The sequence below is a fragment of the Magnolia sinica genome, chromosome 4 (assembly GCF_029962835.1).
Source record: "Magnolia sinica isolate HGM2019 chromosome 4, MsV1, whole genome shotgun sequence".
In the NCBI taxonomy this organism is placed as follows: domain Eukaryota; kingdom Viridiplantae; phylum Streptophyta; class Magnoliopsida; order Magnoliales; family Magnoliaceae; genus Magnolia; species Magnolia sinica.
In genome coordinates this window covers 106,649,226-106,675,541 of record NC_080576.1, presented here as the reverse complement: position 1 = coordinate 106,675,541, position 26,316 = coordinate 106,649,226, and the positions used below count along the sequence as shown (strand labels likewise).

The following is a 26,316-nucleotide window of genomic DNA, read 5'->3' as shown; positions in this document are numbered from 1 at the left end:
GCCATGATTTCTCTTAGGAGAAAGGAGATCGGCCAATGCAATAATTTTGAATGGCATTTTCTTTTATAGACCTCCATTTTGAGTAATACCGGCTGATTTTAACTTGGGTTAACCCATTGTTTTTGTGTAATACCATAACACGTACGTAAATGGTTTCTCTAAATCAAATGGGCTTGTGACTATGAAATTTTTAAATAAAGCTTCTCTAAACTAAATGGGTTTGTGACTATGAAATTTCCGTGTGAAATATAGTTCTCTAAACCAAATGGGTTTGTAACTACGGAATTTCTATGTGAAGTATAGCTTCTTTGAACCAAATGGGCTAGCAACTATGGAATTTCTATGTGAAGTATACCTTCTCTAGACCAAATGGGTTTGTGACTATGGAATTTCTACGTGGAATATAGCTTCTTTAAACCAGATGGATTTGTGACTATGGAACTTGTGTGTGAAAGTCATGGAAAATATTTACCTTTTGCAAGGTCCTGAAAAATTGGTCAAATCCAGACCTTTGTTTTTATGTAAAGGCTGAGATTGTGAATCATGGAAAACCTTACTGCATTTGGACCTTTTCCTTGTGCATGTTTATTATCTTAACTAAAATGAAGAATCTTTGACGTAGGGATGAACGTGATGAGGATAACTACTCCAAATCTACGGAGTTTCTCTGGACTCCTCACAGAGACTTCTCGAATCCACGAGGAAAGAAAGCAGAAAATAGAAATAAATTCTAATAAATTCGAATTTGATTAATTGATGGATAAAAACAAGTTCACAACCCTTTAAATAGGGGTACCAAGCAATAGGAAAGAAATCAGAATCAAACTACAACTCAAACTCCTAGAATCCGCGACTTACTATAAATAGTAAACTTACTATTTATAGACGGTCGTGATGTCTACCAGTGCGCAAGGTTTTCGGCCAAAAAATAGTAAGTGTCCTATTTGGCTTCACCAAACTGTTCTCTTAATTATTCTAAGCTCCTTTCACGTTGGGCACAACTCCTAAAGCCCGGCGGAAGAAGAGTTTTAATCAAACTAAAACTTACTATTTATAGTAAAAATGAAATTAAAACAAGGAAACGACCATTGATCCAGGGGTTTTTTGCAATTCCGGGCTGCGCAACCCGATGTAGCAGGTTTGGTTGGCTAAAGTAGCTCGTTCTACCCCAAAATCATATATTTTACGTCAGGCAACTCATTCCGGATTGCGAGATATGCCTGATCTAAGGTCCGACGTTCCGGATCACTTTTGTCGTCAACCGGGCCTTTTCTGATCCATCTTGGCCATGAAACTGTCCGCGACCCGCTCTACATCAGTCCCCTCCACTTCAAAAGAACTCGTCCTCGAGTTCTCATCCTGCTCTGATTCATGATATTCGGTCAGGTCCGCGACGTTGAAAATCCGTGAGATCGCCATATCATTTGGAAGATTAACAATATAAGCATTGTCATTGATCTTTCGAATGATTGGGACGGGTCCAATCTTCTTATTTTTCAACTTGTTGTACGTCTCGGTCGGAAATCTCTCTTTGCGCAAATGGACCATAACGCGGTCGGTCGCCCACCTCGAACACTTTTTGTCGCCGATGCTTGTTCCTTGTACTTCTCGTTCGAGGCATGTAGCTTGGTCTGCACTTCTGCATGGATGCCCATGATCTTATCTACCATATGTTCTGCTACAATGCTCGTGCCTGGGTGCTTGGGCAAAGGGACCAAGTCAAGTGTGTGGCGAGGCACTCGTCTGTAGATAATCTGGAATGGTGATCTCCCTGTTGAGCGGTTCACCATGTTGTTGAATACAAACTCCGCTTGAGATAAGACCAAATCTCACTGCTTCAGTTTTTCTCCTAAAATACAGCGAAGGAGGTTTCCCAACGTGCGATTCACAACTTTGGTTTGCCCATCAGTCTGTGGGTGATAAGCACTGCTGAATTGAAGTCGTGTATCGAATCGATTCCATAAAGTCCGCCAAAAGTGGCTAATGAACTTCCTGTCACGATCGGAAGTAATGGTCTTGGGGACCTCGTGTAGCCATACGACCTCCCTGAAAAATAGATTCGCCACGTGTGTTGCATCGAGAGTCTTCTTGCATGGTATAAAGTGCGCCATCTTGGAGAAACGATCTACCACCATAAACACCGAATCCATGCCGCGTTGTGTTCGTGGGAGACCAAGCACGAAGTCCATTGATAAATCCTCCCAAGGACCGTTAGGCACAGGTAACGAGGTGTAGAGGCCCGTATTCTGAGATTGCCCCTTGGATGTCTGACAAACATGGCAACGTTGTACGGCTTTTCCTACATTGTGTACTAATTGCGGCCAGTAATACCGCTCTTCCACAAGAGCTCGTGTTCACTCCCCAAGTGTAGGGTTGTGATATAGTAATAAACTCGGTGAGACCGAGGTCGAATCCCAAGGGACTGAAACCTGTACGTAATATGAAACTAACTAGAACTAGAACTAGAATGAGATGAAATCTAAATCGAATGTAATTTGAGGAACGATGATGAAATAATTATCTAAAACTTAAACAATTCAGGGAAAGGAACTAGGGATTCAGAGGATCCACTTAGAGTTCTTATGCCTATTTCAACAACTCAACTGGACTTAGAGTTCCATCTTCATGAAAAACAAGACTAAACCTCCTTTGATATAGTTTTTAAGAGATGAAAGGTATATGAATTAGAATGGATTCCATCACCAAACCTCCTTTGATATAGTTTTTAAGAGATGAAAGGTATATGAATTAGAATGGATTCCATCACCAAACCATGACCAGGAGACAAAGTAAACAACGGAATTAAACTAATTACCAACCTATCAACAATGTATGAAGGTTAGGAAGGGTACCGTCATTCAACCATGCCCAGGAGATGATGGTGAACAATAGGGCTTCCTGACGTCATACACATAAAAGGAAAGGAACATGCTTAAAGTCATCGCAGACCTATTGTAATTTTAGTCACAACAGACCATTAAAAACTAAAAAAAATATTCCCCTAATTAAAACTAAAATCAACATCAATTCAGTCTAAACAAAGGCATAGCAAAAGTCTCCCATCACGCTACAGGCTTCACCTCTTAGCCCTAGCTAAGAGGTTTAACCCCTCATGGATGGACTAATAACCTTAGGAGTCATAAGAGAAAAAAGAAAAAAGAAACAACAGAAAAGAAAATAAGGAAAAGAAAAAAAAAGACTTCTCCTTTCTCTCCCTGTCCTCACGTTAAAACTTCTATGCTTTTAACATCCTTTTTCAGTCCAGGCTCCTAAATTCACCCTGCAGCATAAACACGATTAAAATAGGTCGTTAAACGGCATCATGTTCATAAATTCAGGTAATAATTGAGGTTTAATATGCAATATTTGACCCTCAACAGCTCGCGTCTTGTCTCGCCCCAGGTGTCCACTGAGGCCACCTCCATGTAGCTCCTGAATAATTTGTCCCCTCAGAGAACTTTGGGGGATGCACAATTGATTCCCTTTGAAGAGAAAATTGTCCTGTATATGAAGGTAACTGGGGTGACCTTCTTGGTACTTCATCCAAGAATCTTTGAAGTCCTCGTCCTCGGCATATAGCTCCTTGAGACAATCGAAGCCGACCACCTCGTTGTTCATCGTAACAAGTAGTGATGCACGACGGCTAAGTGCATCAGCCACCTTGTTCTGCTGCCCTGACTTGTGCTTCAGAACGAACGTGAATTCCTGTAAAAATGCAACCCATCTAGCATGCACACGATTCACATTAGTCTGACTATTAATAAACTTTAATGCTTGATAGTCAGTGTACAAAACAAACTCTCTTTGAATCAGATAATGTCGCCAATGTCGCAGCGCCTGAACAACTGTGTACAACTCAAGCTCATAAGTCGACCACTTCTTTCGGGCTTCGCTGAGCTTCTCGCTGTAGAAGGCTATCGACTTGCCTTCCGGTGATAATACTCCTCCAATTCCAACGTATGAAGCGTCATACTCAACCTCAAACAATTTGTCGAAATTAGAAAGCACCAAGACCGGTGTTGTAGACAAACGATACTTGATCTCATGAAAGCTCTTGTCAGCTTTATCGATCCACTGAAACGGTCCTTTTTTCATGCAATCTGTTATAGGCGCGACTATGGTGCTAAAATCTCGCACAAATCGACAATAGAAAGTCGCTAACCCTTGAAAACAACTCACCTCATGAATGTTTGTCGGGATCGGCCATTCCCTAATAGCTTGTACCTTTTCATCGTCCACACGAATGCCTGTGGACGTTACAATAAATTCTAGAAACAACAGGCTATCAGTTAAAAAACTACACTTCTTAAAGTTGAGGTACAACTTGTTAATTTGTAGGACCTACAGCACCTGCCTGAGATGTTTCCTGTGCTCCGCCTCATCATGGCTATATATCAATATGTCATCAAAATATATTACCACAAATCGGCCAGTGAACGGTTTTAAAACTTGATTCATCAAACGCATAAAAGTACTTGGTGCGTTCGATAGGCCGAAGGGCATGACCTGCCACTCATACAACCCTTCCTTGGTCTTGAATACCATTTTTCACTCATCACCGGGTTGAATAAGAATCTGATAGTACCCGAGAACACCTTGGCCCCTTCTAAGATATCGAGCATGTCGTCCAACCGTAGTATTGGGAACCGATATTTGATGGTAATTTTATTGATTGCCCAGCTGTCGACACACATGCGCAAGCTTTCATCTTTTTTTGGCGTTAATAATGCTGGTACGGTACATGAGCTCATGCTCTCTCTCAAGAGACCTTTACGGATCAATTCCTCCACTTGCCCTTGAAGTATCTTACACTCCTTCGGACTCATCCGATAATGAGGGTGATTGAGTAGGCTAGCCCCAGGGACGAGGTCTACGTGATGTTGGATGTCCCTCATGGGGGGCAATCCATTAGGTAAATCCTCAGGTCAGACTTCTTTGAATTCATTTAGCAACAGTCTTAAACTTGGAGGGATCTTTGAGGGTTCCTCTTCCTCGCCCTTCACCACTACAGCGTATACCTCGCCGGTTTCCTTGGATTCCTCCATAAAATTCCAAATGGTCAGGAGAGAACTCCCCTCCACTTTAGAGGCTCCAGGGTGGTTCTCTGGTGCCATAAGGGCAAGGATTATTTTTCGACTATCCTTGACGAATACATAAACATTATCTCGTCCCCGATGGGTCGCATCACGGTCTGATTACCAGGGTCGACCGAGTAACATATGACAAGCTTTCATATCGACCACGTCACAAAGTATTTGATCCTTATAATTTTTACCAATTGAAAATGAGACAGTGCATTGTTCAGTTACCTTGGTCTCATTCACCTTTTTTATCTAGCAAATTGAGTACGGGGAAGGACGTTTCATCGTTGGTAGCCGCAACTTGTCCACCATCACTCTCGAGATGATGTTCTCACTACTACCACTATCTATGATCACATCACAGACCTTTTTGTTGACGGTGCACCGAGTATGAAATATATTGTGTCATTGTGGATGTAATTCCTTCCGTGAGGCATACAACAATCGCCTCACAACTAAAAATTCACCACGATCCTCGCCTGTCATTTCATCGCCACCTGCTATTTCTTCAGTGGTTTGTTCATGTTCATCAAAGCGATGGTCTTCTTCTATGGCCTCATCTTCAGTGTCCCCTTCGTTTATAGTTAAGTATATTGCGGGACGTTGAAGACAAGTGTTTGATAAGTGGCCTGGTTGGCCACAGCGGTAACAATTGTTCGACCTTGGTCGAGCATAAGGATTTGGAATCCTACTCGGACCCGCTGTTATGGGTGCTGCACGTTGAGGTCTGGATGAGCTGCTTCCCGTATCACGGTTTGCGGTTGTAGGAAGTTGAGGTACTGAGTCTTTTTCTCGTGGCAGCACTGGGTCTTGCGTGGGACCCGTTATGGGGGGTCGAGTTGAAGGATATGGACGAGTAGGAGCTCTTGCAAGTTGTATTTCTGCCCTACCCACCAATTGAACTGCTTCATCCACAGTCCCGACTGGGTACATTTGAACTCGATCCTGAACTGTCGGTCGCAACCCCCTATAAATCGTGCCACCTTCTGTGACTCAGATTCTGACAGATCGTTTCATGTAGCCAGCCATTGAAATTCTTCAGTGTAATCTGTGACCGTTCGATTTCCTTGTCTGCAATTTTGATATTGCTGGAATAATATCTGCTCATAATCACCGGAGAGAAATCGTGATCGAAGAAGATGTCTCATCCGTGGCCATGATGAGATGGGCGCCTTGTTCTCGCGGACTCGTGAGAGTTGTAATTGTTCCCACCATGCAGAAGCACTAGATTTTAATTTAAACGCTACCAATTTTACCCTTTTTATGATCTAGCACATCCATGTAATCAAAATATCTCTGTACTTCGGCTAACCAATCGAGAAAATCTTTTATACGTAATAAAACGTTAAAACTAGGAAGTTCAGCCTTACCTCGATAGTTTCTTTCAGCACGATCTAGATAATTACCTCCATGGATTGGTCATCGGGCAAAACCCTCATTAAGGTCCTTGCCGCTAGAACTTGAATCATTTAGTGTAGCCCTACGGTTTGCCACTGGTAGTGCTTTATGAAAATCGGGGTTGCGTCGTACAACAACCATGGGTGGTAGAGCCACCATGGGCGGGGGAGCAACCAAAGGTAGTGGAGCACCGCCTAGGGCTCGAGGCGGAAGTAGCACATCCGCAAGACGGTCAAGAGTTGCCTGCAGCCCTTGCATGGTCAACTGACTCTCCCGGTGGAAAGCTTCTATTCTTTCCGAAGGATAACGAATCCCTGGATCACCGTCCACAGGATTTTGATTCATACCTTCATTGTTTGCCATCGGCCCGAGGGAATCCTCTCTCTGATACCGATTGACGCAGGGATGAACGTGATGAGGATAACTACTCCGAATCCAGGGAGCTTCTCTGGACTCCTCACAGAGACTTCTCGAATCCACGAGGAAAGAAAGCAGAAAATAGAAATAAATTCTAATAAATTCGAATTTGATTAATTGATGAATAAAAACAAGTTCACAACCCTTTAAATAGGGGTACTAAGCAATGGGAAAGAAATCAGAATCAAACTACAACTCAAACTCCTAGAATCCGCGACTTACTATAAATAATAAACTTACTATTTATAGATGGTCGTGATGTCTACTAGTGCGTAAGGTTTTTGGCCAAAAATAGTAAGTGTCCTATTTGGCTTTACCAAACCGTTCTCCTAATTATTCTAAGCTCCTTTCACGTTGGGCGCAACTCCTAAAGCCCGGCGGATGAAGAGTTATAATCAAACTAAAACTTACTATTTATAGTAAAAACGAAATTAAAATAGGGAAACGACCATCGATCTAGGGGTTTTTCGCAATTCCGGGCTACGCAACCTGACGTAGTAGGGTTGGTTGGCTAAAGTAGCTCGTTCTACACCAAAATCATATATTTTACGGCAGGTAACTCATTCCGGATTGCGAGATACGCTTGATCTGAGGTCTGACGGTCCGGATCACTTCTGTCGTCGACCGGGCCTTTTCTAATCCATCTTGGCCATGAAACTGTCCGCGACCCACTCTAAATCAATCTTCCAATCCTTCGTTCCTTCGAGTAACAAAATGGTATTTTTTAGAGTTTTAGGCCATGTTTGGTATGTTGTTTTTTGATGTCTTAAATCAATTCAGAAACAAGGTCTATCGATGCCATTAACAGACCATTCGATGCCAACGAACGACTACTCGATCCCATTGAGAATTTTGGAATTTCTCTAGTTGGTTGCTGGACCATTTGGGTACCTGTTTGAAGCCATCGAACTTAGTTTCGATGCTACAAAACTTAAGTTCAATACCATCGAAACCCAACGAAAGGCAATCGAGAAAATTCGATTTTTCATGTTTTGTCTCTGGACTATTTTGGTGTTAGTTCGATGCCACCGACAGTCTGTTGATGACATCGAAGGTTTGTTGATGACATCGAAGGTCCCATTGAACATATCGCAGAGTTGCGATCTGCGAGATTTGTTTCCGATTTCGATTGTGATTCTTCCTAAGACTGTATATAGAGGTGTAATTGGGATTGGGTTATATCTCAGAGCTTTCCAATTAGTTCCTAAGGTTTCAAGGGTGTAACTTGGGGTAATTCAAGGCTTCTTCGAATCGGGTATTGTAACGTTCTATATTTTCGCTATTTTAGATTGCTAAAAATTAGTATAAAAAAATAATTATACAACTAGCCTATGTCGTTACTTACTGACCTTTGACGCTCAAGGTGAGCCTATATATACGTAGGTGATACCAATAAAGAACCATATGAATTCGATTAATTGACCATATGAAGCCAAATAAACCTGCCCAATCACTTAAACTTCAAGTCTAGTCTTGTGATTTGTTCATCTAAGGCCCAAATCTAGCCAATCTATCACTAACCAATTGAGACAACCATAATTACATAAAGACCCCTAAAGCTGAGACAACTATGGGTTGGATCTTAATTAATAAACCAAATCAACCCAGTTACTCATTTAGCTTAAGAACCAACGGTCTAGAGTAATTATGATCGCATCGCCATTTTCGTTAATTGTGAATAGGTCACACTATGAACATAGTTAATCTAAACCCTATTAATTATGCACAAGAAATCTTGATACCTAATTCATCCAAAAAATGCATTGATTATCCAAACGAGCTCTAGACTGCTTGTTAGTGGACCACTAGTTCCGAAACTATACAATAATGTCTGTCTCACTGAGCTTGACGCCCATCACGGGTGGCAAACCAAGAAAGTACCCAGAATTTCTCAACTTGGGTCATAAGCCAAGTGCTTGAAACGCGCGAATCCCTTAGGCTGAAATCTGAAAACTTAAGTAAAATAGACCCCTCATTGTTTCGCAAAGTTACGAACTTCTGACCGTTAGATTACGACCAAACTCGAGACACGAGTCAAGGATATTTCCCCACCCGTATCTGTATAGCCGCGTCCCTGATCGATCATCAACGACCGTCCATTACAAATGAGGTCCCCGCGGTTGATCGAAGCATCTGATCTCTACTCAATTTTGACCAATCGCAAATCCTATGATGGGGCACCTACCCCTTTTGTGCGGATAAGCCAGTGGGCCCCCGAAGGGGCCTTATGGGCCAAAACTAACTTATTATGGGCAAGTATAATGGAAAAGAGACCCCTAAGGTCATTTGGACACAAAATCTGAGACTATAAAAGCCCAAAAATTTCTCTCTCACTCTCATACAAATTTTCACTTGCAAAAATTGAGGAGAGAGAGAGAAGAGGAGAAGGGGAGAAGGTGTAGGAGGGGATAGATTGGAACATTCACCCGATCCCCGCTAACCCGTGGCATAGCCGCGACCACGCCACACCGCCAGAATTGCCCCGACGACAATCAAAGGTAACTAACAAGACATTTTTTTTAAAAAAAATTGGGCCTTAAGGGTCGATTGCATGTGCCCTTATGAGCTAACCATGCTTGTGCAGGGCACCGACAAGTCGATCTATGAACTAACAAGCCATTTTTAAAAAAAATTTCGGCCCTGAGGATTTTTCCACATTAAAATTGGAGTGTTTGTGTTTGTGTTTGATTGGTGTGATTGGATTACTTCACTTGATTCATCTCCGTGTGCTTCCACAATCCCCCCAACATGGTAGCCACTGAAAAATGATTTCATATCAATTTAGTCAACCTTAACTATGCATTAGAGATCAATTATTTTGGTAGGGATTAAAAATGATTTTAATCACCAACAATTTATATACTGCATAACTCATTTTTCAGTAGTTACTAAACAGGGTCGTTGTGTTGTTGTTGGGGTTGTTGCTGCTGTTATTTATGATAAATGATCCAGTACTCTCATATCTTGATATTGTATTTTGGTGTTTATTTTGTCAAGCTTATCCAAACCGTTGACACTTTTATTTGCACCATCCAAATGTTGGATATTATCATCAAGACCATCCTGACCATGGATATTACTATCTAGACTGTTGCATCCCCGCTGGATACATCTCTTAACACATGATTGATTACGAAGAAACTCTTTTGTTAGGCAATCTTAACCATCCCATCCATAGCTTTGGAAAACTAAGACCGAATCAATGATGGATTGGATTATTCAATTCTTGTGATTTTTGCTTGGTAGCACATACAATGTGTTCTAGACTTAATGGACGGTTCAGATCCATAAATTGGACGGTGTAACTCAACTAATAAAACTAGCAGCAGTATAACTTACAGATCTGAGAGGAAAATAGATAATGCAACCCAGGTACAAGCATCCTTCAAAATCGGTACTAGATATTGCCCATGATGATACGGGTGCACCAGCCCAGTATCAGTCAGAAACAGCCATGGTATTGTACATGAATGTGTATCCATATATGTATGTATATAAGTATTTATCTATCAATCTATCCTATGTCACATATATACACGGGCACTTATTCATGTGGTACAATCGCAATCCTTTCTTCCACAATCAATCTCTCGTGAAGGTGAACACAAAGCAGACATTGCGAGCCCAATGTGCCTCCGGGCAGCCCCATACTTGTATCTTGCCCTCTTTGGCCCTCATGATTTTATGTATCATATTGGCCCACTCCCCTTCGATGACATACCCATTCAGCTGCTTCCTCAGATACAGTTTCCATCTCCTTCCTATCTCATCATAGCCATTAACAATGACCGTTTGGGTGCCAGGATGAGGGAGACAACTACGGATAGAAGCAATCGCTGCATCATCATCTACAAGAAAGCACCTCACATTGGCTCGACTGATTGTCTTCTTAAAGATCAATAGAAATTGTGAACCAGAAATCTTTTCGCCATTTAATTTGTCCTAAGAATTTTTAACATTTGGTTAGTAGAAGGGAGAAAAGAAAATTCTAAGCTGAGAGAATTTAGTAAGATATCCGATTCAACTATTATGAGTGGCCATTTTTTTATACACATCCACCATTTTGAGTAATACCAACAGATTTGGGTAACCGTCTTTTTTGTGTAATACCAACACATGTACATAGCTTCCCTAACCAAATGGGTATGTGAGTCTGTGACTATGGAATCTCCATGTGAAATATAACTTCTCTAAACCAAATGGGTTTTGTGACTATGGAATCTATCTCTATGTGAAATATAGCTTCTCTAAACCAAATGAGTTTGTGACTATGGAATCTCTATGTGAAATATAGCTTCTCTAAACCAAATGGGTTTGTGACTATGGAATCTCTATGTGAAATATAGCTTCCCTAAACTAAATGAGTTTGTGACTAGGGAATCTCCACATGAAATATAGCTTCCCTAAACCAAATGTTTTGCAGCTATGTTTTCTTTTTGAAGTTCTTTTCTATTCATATTTACAGGTTTTATATGGTGTGTATATAACAATTCTGTTAATCCAACACCATTTGGAGTGACATTGCTGGACAAGTCAAGTTGCTCCCTTGCGGCAGTCTAACTTTGACTTGATAATTCCTGAACTCTCCTACCGAGTTTAAATAGACCATTTCTTCCTCATGTTGATGACTAACACCGGAGAATTTTCTTTCGTTGTCAAAGATAAGCTTTGACAATTTTGTAGCATGGGCTTGAATCAGCTTCTGTCGAAGTATGAGGGGCCGAAACTGCAAGAGGTTGCTTTAAATTTCAGGGTCTGTGGGGGAATTATTAACCTCCCATTGGGCCGAAAGCCCATTTTCCCAAATTGCCACCGCTCTTATTTCTTGTCCTACAAGGGAGTTGGAGGGCAATTCATGCTGATTTTTAAAACTCATACTGTCTGATGCAGAATGCAGTTATGCACTTAATATATTTCTGGAAGCACGGCTTTATTTCAACTGCCACACTGGAATTATTACTGATGCACAATTCTGGCACTTATCCTAAGTCCAAACACACACTTAGCAATTTGAATTGCTGCTGTGATTACGTCAGTGAGGGATGGAATGTCTTTATTCGTGTATAGATCCATTTAAAGCTTTTCTGGTTTCAATCTGGATGTCACAATGTATGGTCTTCGTTCGGATTGTTTGTTTTTCAGGCAATCCTCCTGATGTCTGTGTCATAAAATCATGACTTTGGGAAAACCCAAACAAATAAAATGATGAGCGCTTGTGAAGAATCACATCTTTGGCAATATGCATTTTCAAAGAAAGTATCAAATAGACTAAAATAGTACACGCCTTTCTTTTCAACTTGACATATACTTCCTCTACTTCTTTTTTTTTTTTTTTCGGGGGGATCGTGTGAGCATACCACCTATGATTTTATTAGTTTAAAGTCAATTCATCTGTCTGAAAGCTTACTATATATATAACTGTCTTAGCAACACAGGTGGTGCGACTTACTGTGCGGTTGCAGCTCTACGGTTGATGGGATTCATCAAAGATGATAGTCCATCCAAATTCATTTCATCTTCCATCATCAACGTGCCAGCGTTGCTGGAGCGGAGCTTAGAGGTGTATTTTCTTCTCCTCTTTTGTTATCTTTCTTTCTCTTCTTCTTCTTCTTCTTTTGTCAGTCTCAAAGCAGTATGTGATATCAATATTTTTGTGATACACCATTCCTAAGGTAGCTGCAGGATTCTTCTGCATCATGAAAATGGATGATTGCAACCGATAGTCTGCATTTAATGAGGCCCAAATTGTATGAGGAGTGCCATCTTTAGGGATCTCCAATCCCCCATGTGGCCCACAATATGAACGATTTCAATCACCAAAATGCAGGCCAAGCAAATTCTCAATCAACATCATAGATTTCCTCATCATGGATTGTGCTTTCAGGCTTAAGATTGAAGTGTCATAATAAGCACCTGATGTCATTTCTTGTATGTATTAGATGGTTGGATATTGTGATCCTGCGATACAAATTCGACAGGGTGCATTTTGTTGCCCTCTGTACTCTAATATTAGTGACAACCTCTGCAGATGTTAGCATTTGAATGTGAAAGTTTACGCCCTTCCCTTTTCCTACTACGGAGGCAAACAATTGATGGTGGATTTCAAGGCCGAACCAACAAGCCTAGTGACACATGTTATGCATTTTGGTAAGCCCACATAGCCATGAAGTTAAGGGCCTCTTTTGGATTGATGGAATCCAAAAGTAACTGTATAAAAGAAAATGTCTTCTGTAGATCTGTCATTTTCCACCCATTGTGACAAGAAAGTAACCTGTGGAATACGATTATCTTTTCCAAGGTTTTCCTCAAAAACGGGTCTTTCCCTTTCCTCCAAAAAACTCGATTGTCCTCATTTCCACAAACTTTTTGAGAAACGGGTTTTACTTTTTGACCATTGACTATTCCACAATTCTCTGAACATGATGGAAACTCAAACAACCAACCTTTTTTGGATTCTTTTCAACGGATTTCCTCATCCACAGTTTCCCTCAGATATGACATTTTGCTTTCCAAATCTACACTTTGGATTCCATCAATCCAAACAGGCTCCTAAGAGTCTGCAGCTGCATTTGGTGCGATGTTTAAAAAGGGCAATGTGGCATTCAGGGTTGGTGGTGTTTTGAAGATCTTAGGAGCTCACCACTTCTTTGACAAGGATGCTCTGCGTGCTTTTTTGCTTTCCTGTCAGACCCCGGTACATGGTTCTTCACCTTCTCTCTCTACTGTTGTAGCTCTATTATTAATTGTAGATGCAGTCCATTTTAATCCTCCCAAGGTTTACACCGTATATGTGGCATACATGTATGATGAGCTGAACCGTCCATTCATCGTAATGCTCAATAAATGGACCCTACACCAAAAATCACTCCGATCAAGACAACATTTTTTTTTTTCTTAAAGACTCTTGAGTATAAATATAATAAAGATTCAAGAAAAGGAAAAATAAACAGTAAATAGCACTCAATAAAATAAACAGTAAATCACTCCGATCGGACAACCTAATTGTGAAACATATGTTGTAAAAAAACTGTCAGCTGGATTACTATTGTCCTATTGTTGTAATTTTTTATTTTATTTTTTGGTCCATAAGACATTCGTCCTTGTGCCTGTGAATGGATGGTTTGGAACACCATGTACATGCCGTATGGAGAGTTTTCATTCCCGTATTTATGCTATCCGTAAGGATATGAATAGCATCCTCGGACTCCCGTGCTATACAATTGGGATCCAGGCTATTGATCTGATGTGCCCCACAATAGATCAAGCCCCCCAAACCTCCTGGACAGGATGATCCTAACCTTCTACCAGTGTCTTGGATCCGCAACCCATATGGGGACACAAACAGTTAAGAAATGCAGCAAACATTTAATAGGAACGAGGATCCAAAGATTGGTCGGGATCTTCACATCCTGGAGATTTTGGGCTGTGGTCCATCCATGGTGGGACCCATTGGATCAGCCAGGATCATCAATTGTAACTAATGTCATTCTGGAGCTCCTCTTTTAATTCTATTGATTCTCCTGCACCAGTACAGCGGTTTCAGAAAATTCCCGAAGCAGCTGCCGGATCTCTACCATACCTACTATGGGTTTTGTGCATTTAGCTTGTTGGATGAACCTGGGATAAGACCGCTCTGCGTCGAGCTTGGCACCACTGATTTTACCTCTGGAATGTGGCCATCTTCTGCAAATCCAAAGGCTTCTACAAGGATTGCAGCCAAATGCTGAATACAGCAAAATGCATCAGAGGATGGAATTCGGTTGGTGAAAATGGTCATCCGATTGGCAGCATGCAATTTTAGTACAGATTCAAATAGCTATTGATTTCGTTGTGACATAAACTGTATTACAAAACGCTTATTGTTATCATTTTGAGGTGTATTATAAATCTCATTGAAATTTCATTTGGGTGCATTCTGGCCCATTTTTAGGAAAGTCCCAAAAATAGTGATTGGATTATCTTAGCTGTCACTTTAGAAGCCAAAAAATGGACAGCTAAGAAATGGGTAGTGAAAAAAGAAAAAGAAAAAGAGAGAGCAAATGTTCCGTATTTGATAGGTAGAATTGAGTGGTTGGATGGATAGGATTATCAGAAAACCACTATTTGTTTGCTGTAGTTGCTTCCAATGTGTGCTGTGAATTCCATTGACCATCTCAGTTCAGCCCGAAATTTATGAGATGGGCTTGTTAAGTGGGCCACACATTTTTATTGGTGAATGTACGGTTTATCTTGTTTGGATCTTTTTATTGGCTAAATCCAAATTGGCCAATAAAATACAGGAGAGGAATCTCTCCTTCGAGTAACCAGTACAAGCATCTACACTCAAGAACAGCATTTGGCAATCCAAATGAATGGTTTTCCGATTTTCTAATTAGGATAATTTGAAGCCGGTGGTGCTCTGGAAACTGAGAATAGGTCCCCTTAATCTACAACCATAGTTATTCGATACGGTTGCTTTGAGTCAAGTGCTGACTGAAACCGAGTTGACATGGCTTAGTTGGATATGAGTTAGATGAGTAGTCCTACAACCGCTTTTTTTCTATAACAGACAATTCCAATACTTTCAATGACTTCCTTTATCATATCCGCCCACTCCACTCCGTTGGGCTGCTTCCTCATACACGATTCCCATTTCCTTCCCCTCTGATCATAGCCATTAACATAGATCATTTGATCACTGGGATCACTCAAGCAACTACAGATACCAGCCATGGCTAAATCATCATCTATAACGAAGTTACTGGCATCAGCTCGAGCCATTGTCTTCTCACAGATCAGTTGTAACAACGAACCAGAAATCTTTTGGATGGCTGCATTTGGTGTGAATTGATGGTAAATGTGAGTTTTCTCTATGTTTGGCAACCCTTATATTTAATGTTGAATTGGATTCCATGTGAATCCAAATACCTCCCAACGGATAATTTTGAAATCTTGGCAAAATGCGGGGAATCTAATTCGGATTCACATGGTGTTTTACCAATAGTATGGGGTGAATTTGTTGGGATTTTTGGAATATATTCAGACATGGATCCAGGCCAATTCATAGCACTAGAAATGGTGCCACAAAGTCGACCTCATGGGAGCTTCCTATGAGCTTGAGCTGTGTGGGGCCCCACTGTGATGTGTATCGGACATCCACTCTTTGCATTTGGTGGGTCCCTTCTAGGTTATAGGATATCCCAAAAATCAGCAGTATCAGGAACTCAAGAGGGCCCATTTGGATGCAATTCACGCAAAAGGGAGTTAATTCCGATTTGTTCGTCCACTCGTAGAAAACCAATCCAATTGATTTCTAGCTTCTAATACATGTTTGGTTGAAGGTGGTTCAGATGAGGGGTTGCGAAAGTGCAACCAAATGTACAAGCAAACCACCTGTTTTAGTTTCAGCATTTGGACCACGTGCGGTCCGACTAGGACGGGCCAATCATGTCCAGATACAGTCCATGAGCTAAAGCCCAAAGTCCGAGCTAACCGTAAGGATAAGGAACTGAGCTAGGGCTGGAAATCTGGATAGGCCCACTGCTGAAATACTCAACACGTCAACAATAGAAATCAGACTTGTTTAGGCAACTTATTTTTATTTTTATTTTTTTCAAAAAAACTGGATCCATTTCATTAATAATTAGCTCCTGTACATTCGGGCACCCCAGGACTTAAAAGGGGGCCTATCGTGAAAGAAACCAAAAACTACACAAGGAAACAAACCTTCGCAACGACTAGAGGGTAAGTTCTAGTAGAGATGACCTCTGTGGGGCCCAGCCCAGTTGATTGGACATTTAGCACATGCAGACAGATCCAGCCCAGTTGATTATCAGACCTAAAAACCCAGTCCATGTCCAACCCACAGATTGAGTCGGGTCCATTTTATTGGTTTATTTCAAGGAAAATGATCATATAATATCAACTAGAGGGTAAGTTCTAGTAGAGATGACCTCTGTGGGGCCCACTTTGATATGTGCATCCGATCTACCCCTTTTACGTTAGTCAATGAGGCCAACAACCAGCATAATCAGAAACTAAGGTGGGCCATGCCATCGGGAACTGTTGGGAGAGGACGCCCAACAAATGAAAACCTTGTAAGTGACGTGTCAAAAATTTATTGCTTCTCGGTGGACCTCACCAAGATATATGTATTTTATCCATGTTGTCCATCCATTTTCCCATATCATTTTAGGGCATGATTCCAAAAATGAGACAAATCCAAATCTCATCTGGACCACACCACAGGAAACAGTGGTGATTGAACGTCTACCATTAAAAACTTCTTAGGGGCCACAGAAGTTTTGAATGAAGCTCAATTTTTTTTTTCTTTTCTTTCCCTTCATCCAGGTCTATGTGACCTAATCAACAGGTTGGATGGCAAATAAATATTATGGTGGGCGATAAGAAGTTTTTAATGGTGGGCGTACAATCACCACTGTTTTCTTACGGTGTAGTTGCCTTGAGATTTGGATCTGTCTCATTTTTGGGATCATGTCCTGACATGATTTAGAAAAATAGATGAACAGTGTGGATAAAACACATATATCATGGTGGGGCTCATATAATGCTGTCAGCAGCCATACAGTATTGGCGTCGTGATCCACCTATTTCAAACCATGAATACTAGAAATGGAATAACATTGTAATCAGAAAAAATAAAAGAAGAGATCACCAAAAAAAAAAGAAAAAAAAAGTCATGGTATATTATAGATGCATGCATGTGTATCCAGGACTCAATGTTTATTATATGTGTAATGGTACTTATCTATCCATCTATCCTATGCCACACGCACGTGGACTTGTTCATGTGGCACGATTGCAGCCTTTCTTTCACGATCACTCTCATGAACTAAAGGTCGAAGCTAAACACAAAGCAGACACCGTCCACCCAACTTGCCTCTGGGCAGCCCCATATTTGTATTTTGCTTTCTTGGTCCATGATTTTATGTATCTTATTCGCCAAATCCCATGTGAAGACGTACTCGTTCTCCTCCTTGCTCAGTTGCAATTTCCATTTCTCTCCATTCACACCATAGCAATTAACTGTAACTGCTGAGCCACTAGAACCATAGCCACTGAGACATTTTTGAATCCCTACATGACCATTTACGACCAAACGAGTCGCATTGTCTCTAGCCAATGTCTCCTCACATATCAACTGTAACCTCGTCCCTGACTTCTTTTGATTATCTAATTTTTTCTTTAGATTTTCGTACTTCTTGTCAAAGGGGAAGGGTCGTCCATCAGCCATGATTTCTGTTATGAGAAGGGAGAAAAGAAAAGAAAAATCTAGGACGAGAATTTAGCAAAAGATTCGATGTAACAATTTCAAATGGGCATTTTCTTTTATAGACCTCCATTTTGAGTAATACCAACACATCTTGCCTTGGGTAACCTCCTCTTTTTGTGTAATAACTACACACATGTTCATAGCTTCTCTAAACCAAAAGGGTTTGTGTCTATGAAATTTCTCTAATACTGATGGGTTTGTGACTATGGTTTTTTTATTTATTTGAAATATAATGGGTTTGTGACTATAGATTTTTCTGTGTGAAATAGAGCTACTCTAAAGCCTAAAGCAAATGGGTTTGTGACTGTAATGGAATTTCTATGCGAAATGTAGCCTCTCTAAACCAAATGGGTTTGTGACTCTGAAATTTCTAGGTAAAATACTACTCTTTGGATTGGAAGAAATACAAGAGATAAATATGGTCGAGCTATGTGGGGCCCACCTTGTCTTATATGATATCCAGTACCACTTCTGTCAGGTATGCTTCCTTCTCCTACCCTCAGGTGAAAAGTCAGCCTTACCCAAGACTCAAGTAGGCCACCTCATTGAAACTTTCAAGATGCTGTGTAGGGGCCCATTATGGTGTGTATATCTAATCCAACCCATTGGAAAGGTGCACCCATCGGGACTAACCAAAATCAGCCCAATTCAAAAGTCAGGCAGGGCACATCTTGTGGTTTATAGGTTTTATGCATGACTTTTTTTCGTTGTTTCTTCCAGTGTGGCTGATTTTTAGTATCTTGGCCTAGCAAATAGCAATAGCATGAGGGGGGTGCACATGATGCACGGGTTAGATGTCATAGGGACATTGCAGTGGGCCCCACAGTCCACTCCATGTAATCCTTCCCCTCAATCCTAGTTGAGAAAGGAAATGCAACTATAATCAAGTTGTCAAACATATATATTATAGTGGGCCCTATTGAGCTTGGGCCATGTTGTGCTCTAGGTATGGAAGCAATATGCATCCGACCAAGAGCCGTGTGGAGCCCATCTCAATGCTCATCTAACATCCAATCCATCCATCAATTTCACCATCTCATGTTGGGACTTGAACCCAATAATGAGTTAGATCCAAAAATCAAGTGGGCTACATTACAAGAAACAGTGAGGATTGAAACACCCACCATTCAAACCTTCCTGAGGCCCACCTTGATGTTTATAATGAATCCAAGCTGTTCACAAGGTGACTCCCACCAATGTTGGTTTTTACTCAATTGCCAGGTCTGTGGCTAGTGCTCCTTCTTTTGTGATTTTTCCGCTCTATGCTGCCACCATTTTTCCTGATAAAATGCCTTTCAAAGATGTTGGGTTTGTCATGCATCTACACTAAATATTCCAGCTGTCATTTGCAGTCATATGATGGTGGTTTTGGCTTAGTTCCGGGCTCAGAATCTCATGGTAAGTAGATACTGCAAAGTCCATATTATCATGCGACTTACATATTTCAACTATTGCTATTTTAGTGCAGAAACTGGTTGTCCTACATGTTTCAAATGTTGGTTTTTAATGCAATGATTGGCTGGTTCCAGCTTGTAGATGTTCTGTCCCAAAAATTAGGCATGTCCACTCATCAGGTGGCGACGTTATACAAAATATGACTAAGGAAACTTGGCTGATTTTGTTTTTTAACCTTCCATTTGTTTTTTGCATTGTAATTGACCTAATGAGTGGAGCAGCCTTATTTTTTGGCCAGGTCATCTACACAGTGGACCAACCTGTTGGATGGCTTCAATCTTGTACATCTTGGCACATGCGCTGCTGTTATGATGGCTGGGTTCTACACTCATGTGGGATTGGCAAGGCTCATTTATGTACATATATGGTGCAAACAAGGGGCTGTTGTACGGATGAGTCATCTGATTCACCTTAAACTCGAGCAAAACAATCCAAAATTCACTAAAAGAGATTAATGGAGAAGCACCATAAGGAGGGTACCTCTTGGATAAACTTCAAGAAATCACAGCTATGGAAAAAGAGAAAACCCTTCTCAAAAAAGATTCCAGCAAAAAGAATATCAATCACTCTAATAAGAATCCCATTAAAATGTGTATATACATAAAACAAAATCTGGGGATAAATCTCAGCCCTTGATTCTAGGATCATCTCAGCTCCTGATTATCTAAAAACCTATCCTTGAAATTTCCAACTTGTCTGATTCAAACAGAAAGAAAAGACCGCTAGATTTAACCCAAAAAACAAGCTATATCTTGGCCCATAAGCAGTGCTGTAGCATACCTCTTTTTGCGGATAAATAGGTGATAGGTCCACATGGGTCATGATTAATTAAACTGTGTGGGTCCATCCACAGCTTCATGAATATATATCCATGTTTATCGGTTGAGAAAAGTAACTAAATGGATTTATAAAGATATCAATGGAAAGATGTTGGTTCCACATATAAACTAACTTCGAAGATGTCTCCTGCTTATTAGATGAGCTGGTGGAGACTGTGTAGTGTGTGATCGATCCAGGGTTCATTCCCTGATAGTGATCAAAAAAAAAGAAAAAAGAAAAAAGAAGAAGAAGAAGTTGTTAACTTCGAAGATGCAATAACTCGTTGGCAGCTTCTGTGGCTATGTTTTCTTTTTGAAGTTCTTTTCTATTCATATTTACAGGTTTTATATGGTGTGTATATAACAATTCTTTTAATCCAACACCATTTGGAGTGACATTGCTGGACAAGTCAAGTTGCTCCTTAGCGGCAGTCTAACTTTGAACTCTCCTACCGAGTTTAAATAGACCATTTCTTCCTCATGTCCATGACTAACACCGGAGGATTTTCTTTCTCTGTCAAGATAAGCTTTGACAATTTTGTAGCATGGGCTTGAATCAGCTTCTGTCGAAGTATGAGGGGCCGAAACCGCAAGAGGTTGCTTTAAATTTCAGGGTCTGTGGGGGAATTATTAAGCTCCCATTGGGCCGAAAAGCCCATTTTCCCAAATTGCCACCGCTCTTATTTCCCATTTTCCCAATGGGCCGCAAGCCCATTGGGAGCTCAAGGGCAATTCATGCTGATATTTAAAACTCATACTGTCTGATGCAGAATGCAGTTATGCACTTAATATATTTCTGGAAGCATGCCTTTCTTTCAACTGCCACACTGGAATTATCACTGATGCACAATTCGGCACTTATCCTAAGTCCAAACACACACTTAGCAATTTGAATTGCTGCTGTGATTACGTCAGTGAGGGATGGAATGTCTTTATTCGTGTATAGATCCATTTACAGCTTTTCTGGTTTCAATCTGGATGTCACAATGTATGGTCTTCCTTCGGATTGTTTGTTTTTCAGGCAATCCTCCTGATGTCTGTGTCATAAAATCATGACTTTGGAAAACCCAAACAAATAAAATGATGAGCGCTTGTGAAGAATCACATCTTTGGCATATGCATTTTCAAAGAAAGTATCAAATAGACTAAAATAGTACACCCCTTTCTTTCCAACTTGACATCTTTTTTTCTTTTTTTTTTTTTCTGTGGGGGGGGGGGGCGGTGGTGGGGCGCATACCACCTATGATTTTATTAGGTTAAAGTCAACGAACATCTCTCTGAAAGCTTACCATCTATAACTGTCTTAGCAACACAGGTGGTGCGACTTATTGTGCGGTTGCAGCTCTACGGTTGATGGGATTCATCAAAGATGATAGTCTATCCAAATTCATTTCATCTTCTGTCATCAACGTGCCAGCGTTGCTGGAGTGGAGCTAATTAGAGGTGTCTTTTCTTTTCTTCTCTTTTGTTTTCTTTCTTTGTTTTCTTCTTCTTCTTCTTCTTTTGTCAGTCTCAAAGCAGTATATATTTTTGGCATAGAATGGGGGCTTTTCACCTTCTCAGCCGGTCCCTCAGCATCTCTTTTAGGCATATTTTCCGTGAGGGCAATTCAGTGGCTGATGCTCTAGCTAGACTGGCCAGCGAAGGGTGTGAGAACAAGTTCTTTAAATCCCGGTCTGAATTGCCCCGCTGTGTCAGGGGCTCCATGGTTCTCGACCAAGCGGGTCTGGGTGCCCTGCGATCCTGTTTTCGCCAGTTAGGGTAGGTAGAGGCGTCCCCTTCGCCCAGGCTGTATCCCCTGGGTGCCCTTGGATTGCTTCTGGTGTTGAGTTGTGCTTAGTTCAGAGGGTGTTCTTGTATAAGATAGGTGAGGCCCATATCTTTTTGTTGGGGCCCGCCCGAATGGATGTACATCATTTTCATTAATATATTTGGTGGGCCTGCTCCACCTTTTTATTTTTTTTTCAAAGAAGCAGTATATATTTTTGTGATACACCATTTCTAAGGTAGCTGCAGGATTCTTCTGCATCATGAAAATGGATGATTGCAACTGATAGTCCGCATTTAATGAGGCCCAAATTGTACGAGGAGTGCCATCTTTAGGGATCTCCAATCCCCCATGTGGCCCACAATATGAACGATTTCAATCACCAAAATGCAGGCCAAGCAAATTCTCAATCAACTTCATAGATTTCCTCATCATGGATTGTGCTTTCAGGCTTAAGATTGAAGTGTCATAATAAGCACCTGATGTCATTTCTGAAATGTATTAGATGGTTGGATATTGTGATCTTGCGATACAAATTCGACAGGGTGCATTTTGCTGCCCTCTGTACTCTAATATTAGTGACAACCTCTGCAGATGTTAGCATTTGAATGTGAAAGTTTGCACCCTTCCCTTTTCCTACTACAGAGGCAAACAATTGATGGTGGATTTCAAGGCCGAACCAACAAGCCTAGTGACACATGTTATGCATTTTGGTAAGCCCACATAGCCATGAAGTTAAGGGACTCTTTTGGATTGATGGAATCCACAAGTAACTGTATAAAAGAAAATGTCTTCTGTAGATCTGTCATTTTCCACCCATTGTGACAAGAAAGTAACCCGTGGAATACGATTTTCTTTTCCAAGGTTTTCCTCAAAAAAGGGCCTTTCCCTTTCCTCCAAATAACTCGATTGTCCTCATTTCCACAAAATTTTTTGAGAAACAGGTTTTACTTTTTGACCATTGACTATTCCACAATTCTCTGAGCATGATGGAAACTAAAACAACCAACCTTTTTTAGATTCTTTTCAATGGATTTCCTCATCCACAGTTTCCCTCAGATATGACATTTTCCTTTCCAAATCTACACTTTGGATTCCATCAATCCAAACAGGCCCCTAAGAGTCAGCAGCTGCATTTGGTGTGATGTTTAAAAAGGGCAATGTGGCATTCAGGGTCGGCAGTGTTTTGAAGATCTTAGGAGCTCACCACTTCTTTGACAAGGATGCTCTGCGTGCTTTTTTGCTTTCCTGTCAGACCCCGGTACATGGTTCATCACCTTCTCTCTCTGCTGTCATAGCTCTATTATTAATTGTAGATGCAGTCCATTTTAATCCTCCCAAGGTTTACACCGTATATGTGGCGTACATGTATGATGAACTGAACCGTCCATTCATCGTGAGGCTCAATAAATGGATCCTACACCAAAAATCACTACGATCGGACAACCTATTTGTGAAACATATGTTGTACAAAAAACTGTCAGCTGGATTACTATTGTCCTATTGTTGTAATTTTTTATTTTATTTTTTGGTCCATAAGACATTCGTCCTTGTGCCTGTGAATGGATGGTTTGGAACGCCATGTATGTGCTGTATGGAGAGTTTTCATTCCTGTATTTATGCTATCCGTAAGGATATGAATGACATCCTCAGACTCCCGTGCTATACAATTGGGATCCAGGCTATTGATCTGACGTGCTCCACAATAGATCAAGCCCCCCAAACCTCCTGGACAGGATGATCCTAACCTTCTACCAGTGTCTTGGATCCCCAACCCATATGGGGACACAAACAGTTAAGAAATGCAGCAAACATTTAATAGGAACGATGATCCAAAGATTGGTCAGGATCTTCACATCCTGGAGATTTTGGGCTGTGGTCCATCCATGCTGGGACCCATTGGATCAGCCAGGATCATCAATTGTAACTAATGTCATTCTGGACCTCCTCTTTTAATTCTATTGATTCTCCTGCACCAGTACGGCGGTTTCAGTAAATTCCCGAAGCAGCTGCCGGATCTCTACCATCCCTACTATGGGTTTTGTGCATTTAGCTTGTTGGATGAACCTGGGATAAAACCGCTCTGCGTCGAGCTTGGCACCACTGATTTTTCCTCTGGAATGTGACCATCTTCTGCAAATCCAAAGGCTTCTACAAGGATTGCAGCCAAATGCTGAATACAGCAAAATGCATCAGAGGATGGAATTCGGTTGGTGAAAATGGTCATCCGATTGGCAGCATGCAATTTTAGTACAGATTCAAATAGCTATTGATTTCGTTGTGACATAAACTGTATTACAAAACGCTTATTGTTATCATTTTGAGGTGTATTATAAATCTCATTGAAATTTCATTTGGGTGCATTCTGGCCCATTTTTAGGAAAGTCCCAAAAATAGTGATTGGATTATCTTAGCTGTCACTTTAGAAGCCAAAAAATGGACAGCTAAGAAATGGGTAGTGAAAAAAGAAAAAGAAAAAGAGAGAGCAAATGTTCCGTATTTGATAGGTAGAATTGAGTGGTTGGATGGATAGGATTATCAGAAAACCACTATTTGTTTGCTGTAGTTGCTTCCAATGTGTGCTGTGAATTCCATTGACCATCTCAGTTCAGCCCGAAATTTATGAGATGGGCTTGTTAAGTGGGCCACACATTTTTATTGGTGAATGTACGGTTTATCTTGTTTGGATCTTTTTATTGGCTAAATCCAAATTGGCCAATAAAATCCAGGAGAGGCATCTCTCCTTCGAGTAATTACCAGTACAAGCATCTACACTCAAGAACAGCATTTGGCAATCCAAATGAATGGTTTACCGATTTTCTAATTAGGATAATTTGAAGCCGGTGGTGCTCTGGAAACTGAGAATAGGTCCCCTTAATCTACAACCATGGCTTTTCGATTCGGTTGCTTTGAGTCAAGTACTGATTGAAGCTGAGTTGACATGCCTTGGTTGGATATGAGTTAGATGAGTAGTCCTACAAGGCTACAACCACTTTTTATTTTTATTTTTATTTTTATTTTTTCTCTATCAGACAATTCCAATACTTTCAATGGCAAAAGTGAAAGCAAAAATTCAGAAGCGTCATGACTTCCTTCAACCCTCATAACTTCCTCTATCATATCCTCCCACTACACTCCGTTGGGCTGCTTCCTCAGACACAATTCCCATTTCCTTCCCCTCTGATTATAGCCATTAACATAGATCATTTGATCACTGGGACCACTCAAGCAACTACACTTACCAGCCATGGCTAAATCATCATCTATAACGAAGTTACTCGCATCAGCTCGAGCCATTGTCTTCTCGCAGATCAATTGTAACAACGAACCAGAAATCTTTTGGATGGCTGCATTTGGTGTGAATTGATGGTAAATGTGAGTTTTCTCTATGTTTGGCAACCCTTATATTTAATGTTGAATTGGATTCCATGTGAATCCAAATACCTCCCAACGGATAATTTTGAAATCTTGGCAAAATGCTGGGAATCTAATTCGGATTCACATGGTGTTTTACCAATAGTATGGGTTAATTTGTTGGGATTTTTGGAATATATTCAGACATGGATCCAGCCCAATTCATAGCACCAGAAATGGTGCTATGAAGTCGACCTCATGGGAGCTTCCTATGAGCTTGAGCTGTGTGGGCCCCACTGTGATGTGTATTGGACATCCACTCTATGCATTTGGTGAGTCCCTTCAGGATATCCCAAAGATCAGCAGTATCAGGAACTCGAGAGGGCCCATTTGGATGCAATTCACGCAAAAGGGAGTTATTCTGATTTTGTTCGTCCGCTCGTAGAAAACCGATCCAATTGATTTCTAGCTTCTAATACTTGTTTGGTTGATGGTGGTTCAGATGAGGGTTTGTGAAAGTGCAACCAAATGTACAAGCAAACCACCTGTATTAGTTTCAGCATTTGGACCACGTGCAGCCCCATTCGGATGGGCCAATCATGTCCAGATACATTCCTTGAGCTAAAGCCCAAAGTCCGAGCTAACCGCAAGGATAAGGAACTGAGCTTGGGCTGGAAATCTGGAATAGGCCCACTACTGAATTACTCAACACGTCAACAATAGAAATCAGACTTGTTTAGGCGAATTTGTTTG

At 40.9% G+C, this 26,316-nt stretch overlaps 2 protein-coding genes across 2 annotated transcripts; both read left to right on the top strand.

Moving 5' to 3' along the window:
• The first annotated feature begins 12,269 nt into the window (after positions 1–12,269).
• On the top strand, positions 12,270–14,925 carry LOC131243678 (geranylgeranyl transferase type-1 subunit beta-like). The gene is made up of 4 exons (XM_058243185.1): positions 12,270–12,458; positions 12,978–13,043; positions 13,503–13,590; positions 14,426–14,925. The coding sequence occupies exons 1-4, from the start codon at positions 12,370–12,372 to the stop codon at positions 14,621–14,623; spliced, it is 441 nt and encodes a 146-aa protein (XP_058099168.1). The 5' UTR covers positions 12,270–12,369; the 3' UTR covers positions 14,624–14,925.
• Positions 14,926–19,415: 4,490 nt separating this feature from the next.
• Positions 19,416–24,657, top strand: LOC131243677 (geranylgeranyl transferase type-1 subunit beta-like). The gene is made up of 5 exons (XM_058243184.1): positions 19,416–19,566; positions 21,757–21,876; positions 22,850–22,922; positions 23,383–23,470; positions 24,189–24,657. Exons 1-5 carry the CDS (start codon positions 19,431–19,433, stop codon positions 24,333–24,335), a joined length of 564 nt encoding a protein of 187 aa, XP_058099167.1. The 5' UTR covers positions 19,416–19,430; the 3' UTR covers positions 24,336–24,657.
• The last annotated feature ends 1,659 nt before the right edge of the window (positions 24,658–26,316 follow it).

Coding starts and splice junctions, on each gene's coding strand:
- LOC131243678 (XM_058243185.1), top strand. CDS start 12,370: ATGGGATTCATCAAAGATGATAGTCCATCCAAATTCATTTCATCTTCC. Junction 12,459..12,977: donor CTGGAGCGGAGCTTAGAGGT/GTATTTTCTTCT, acceptor CCTACTACGGAG/GCAAACAATTGATGGTGGAT. Junction 13,044..13,502: donor GACACATGTTATGCATTTTG/GTAAGCCCACAT, acceptor TGTGGCATTCAG/GGTTGGTGGTGTTTTGAAGA.
- LOC131243677 (XM_058243184.1), top strand. CDS start 19,431: ATGCTGCCACCATTTTTCCTGATAAAATGCCTTTCAAAGATGTTGGGT. Junction 21,877..22,849: donor AGCGTTGCTGGAGTGGAGCT/AATTAGAGGTGT, acceptor CCCTTTTCCTAC/TACAGAGGCAAACAATTGAT. Junction 22,923..23,382: donor GACACATGTTATGCATTTTG/GTAAGCCCACAT, acceptor TGTGGCATTCAG/GGTCGGCAGTGTTTTGAAGA.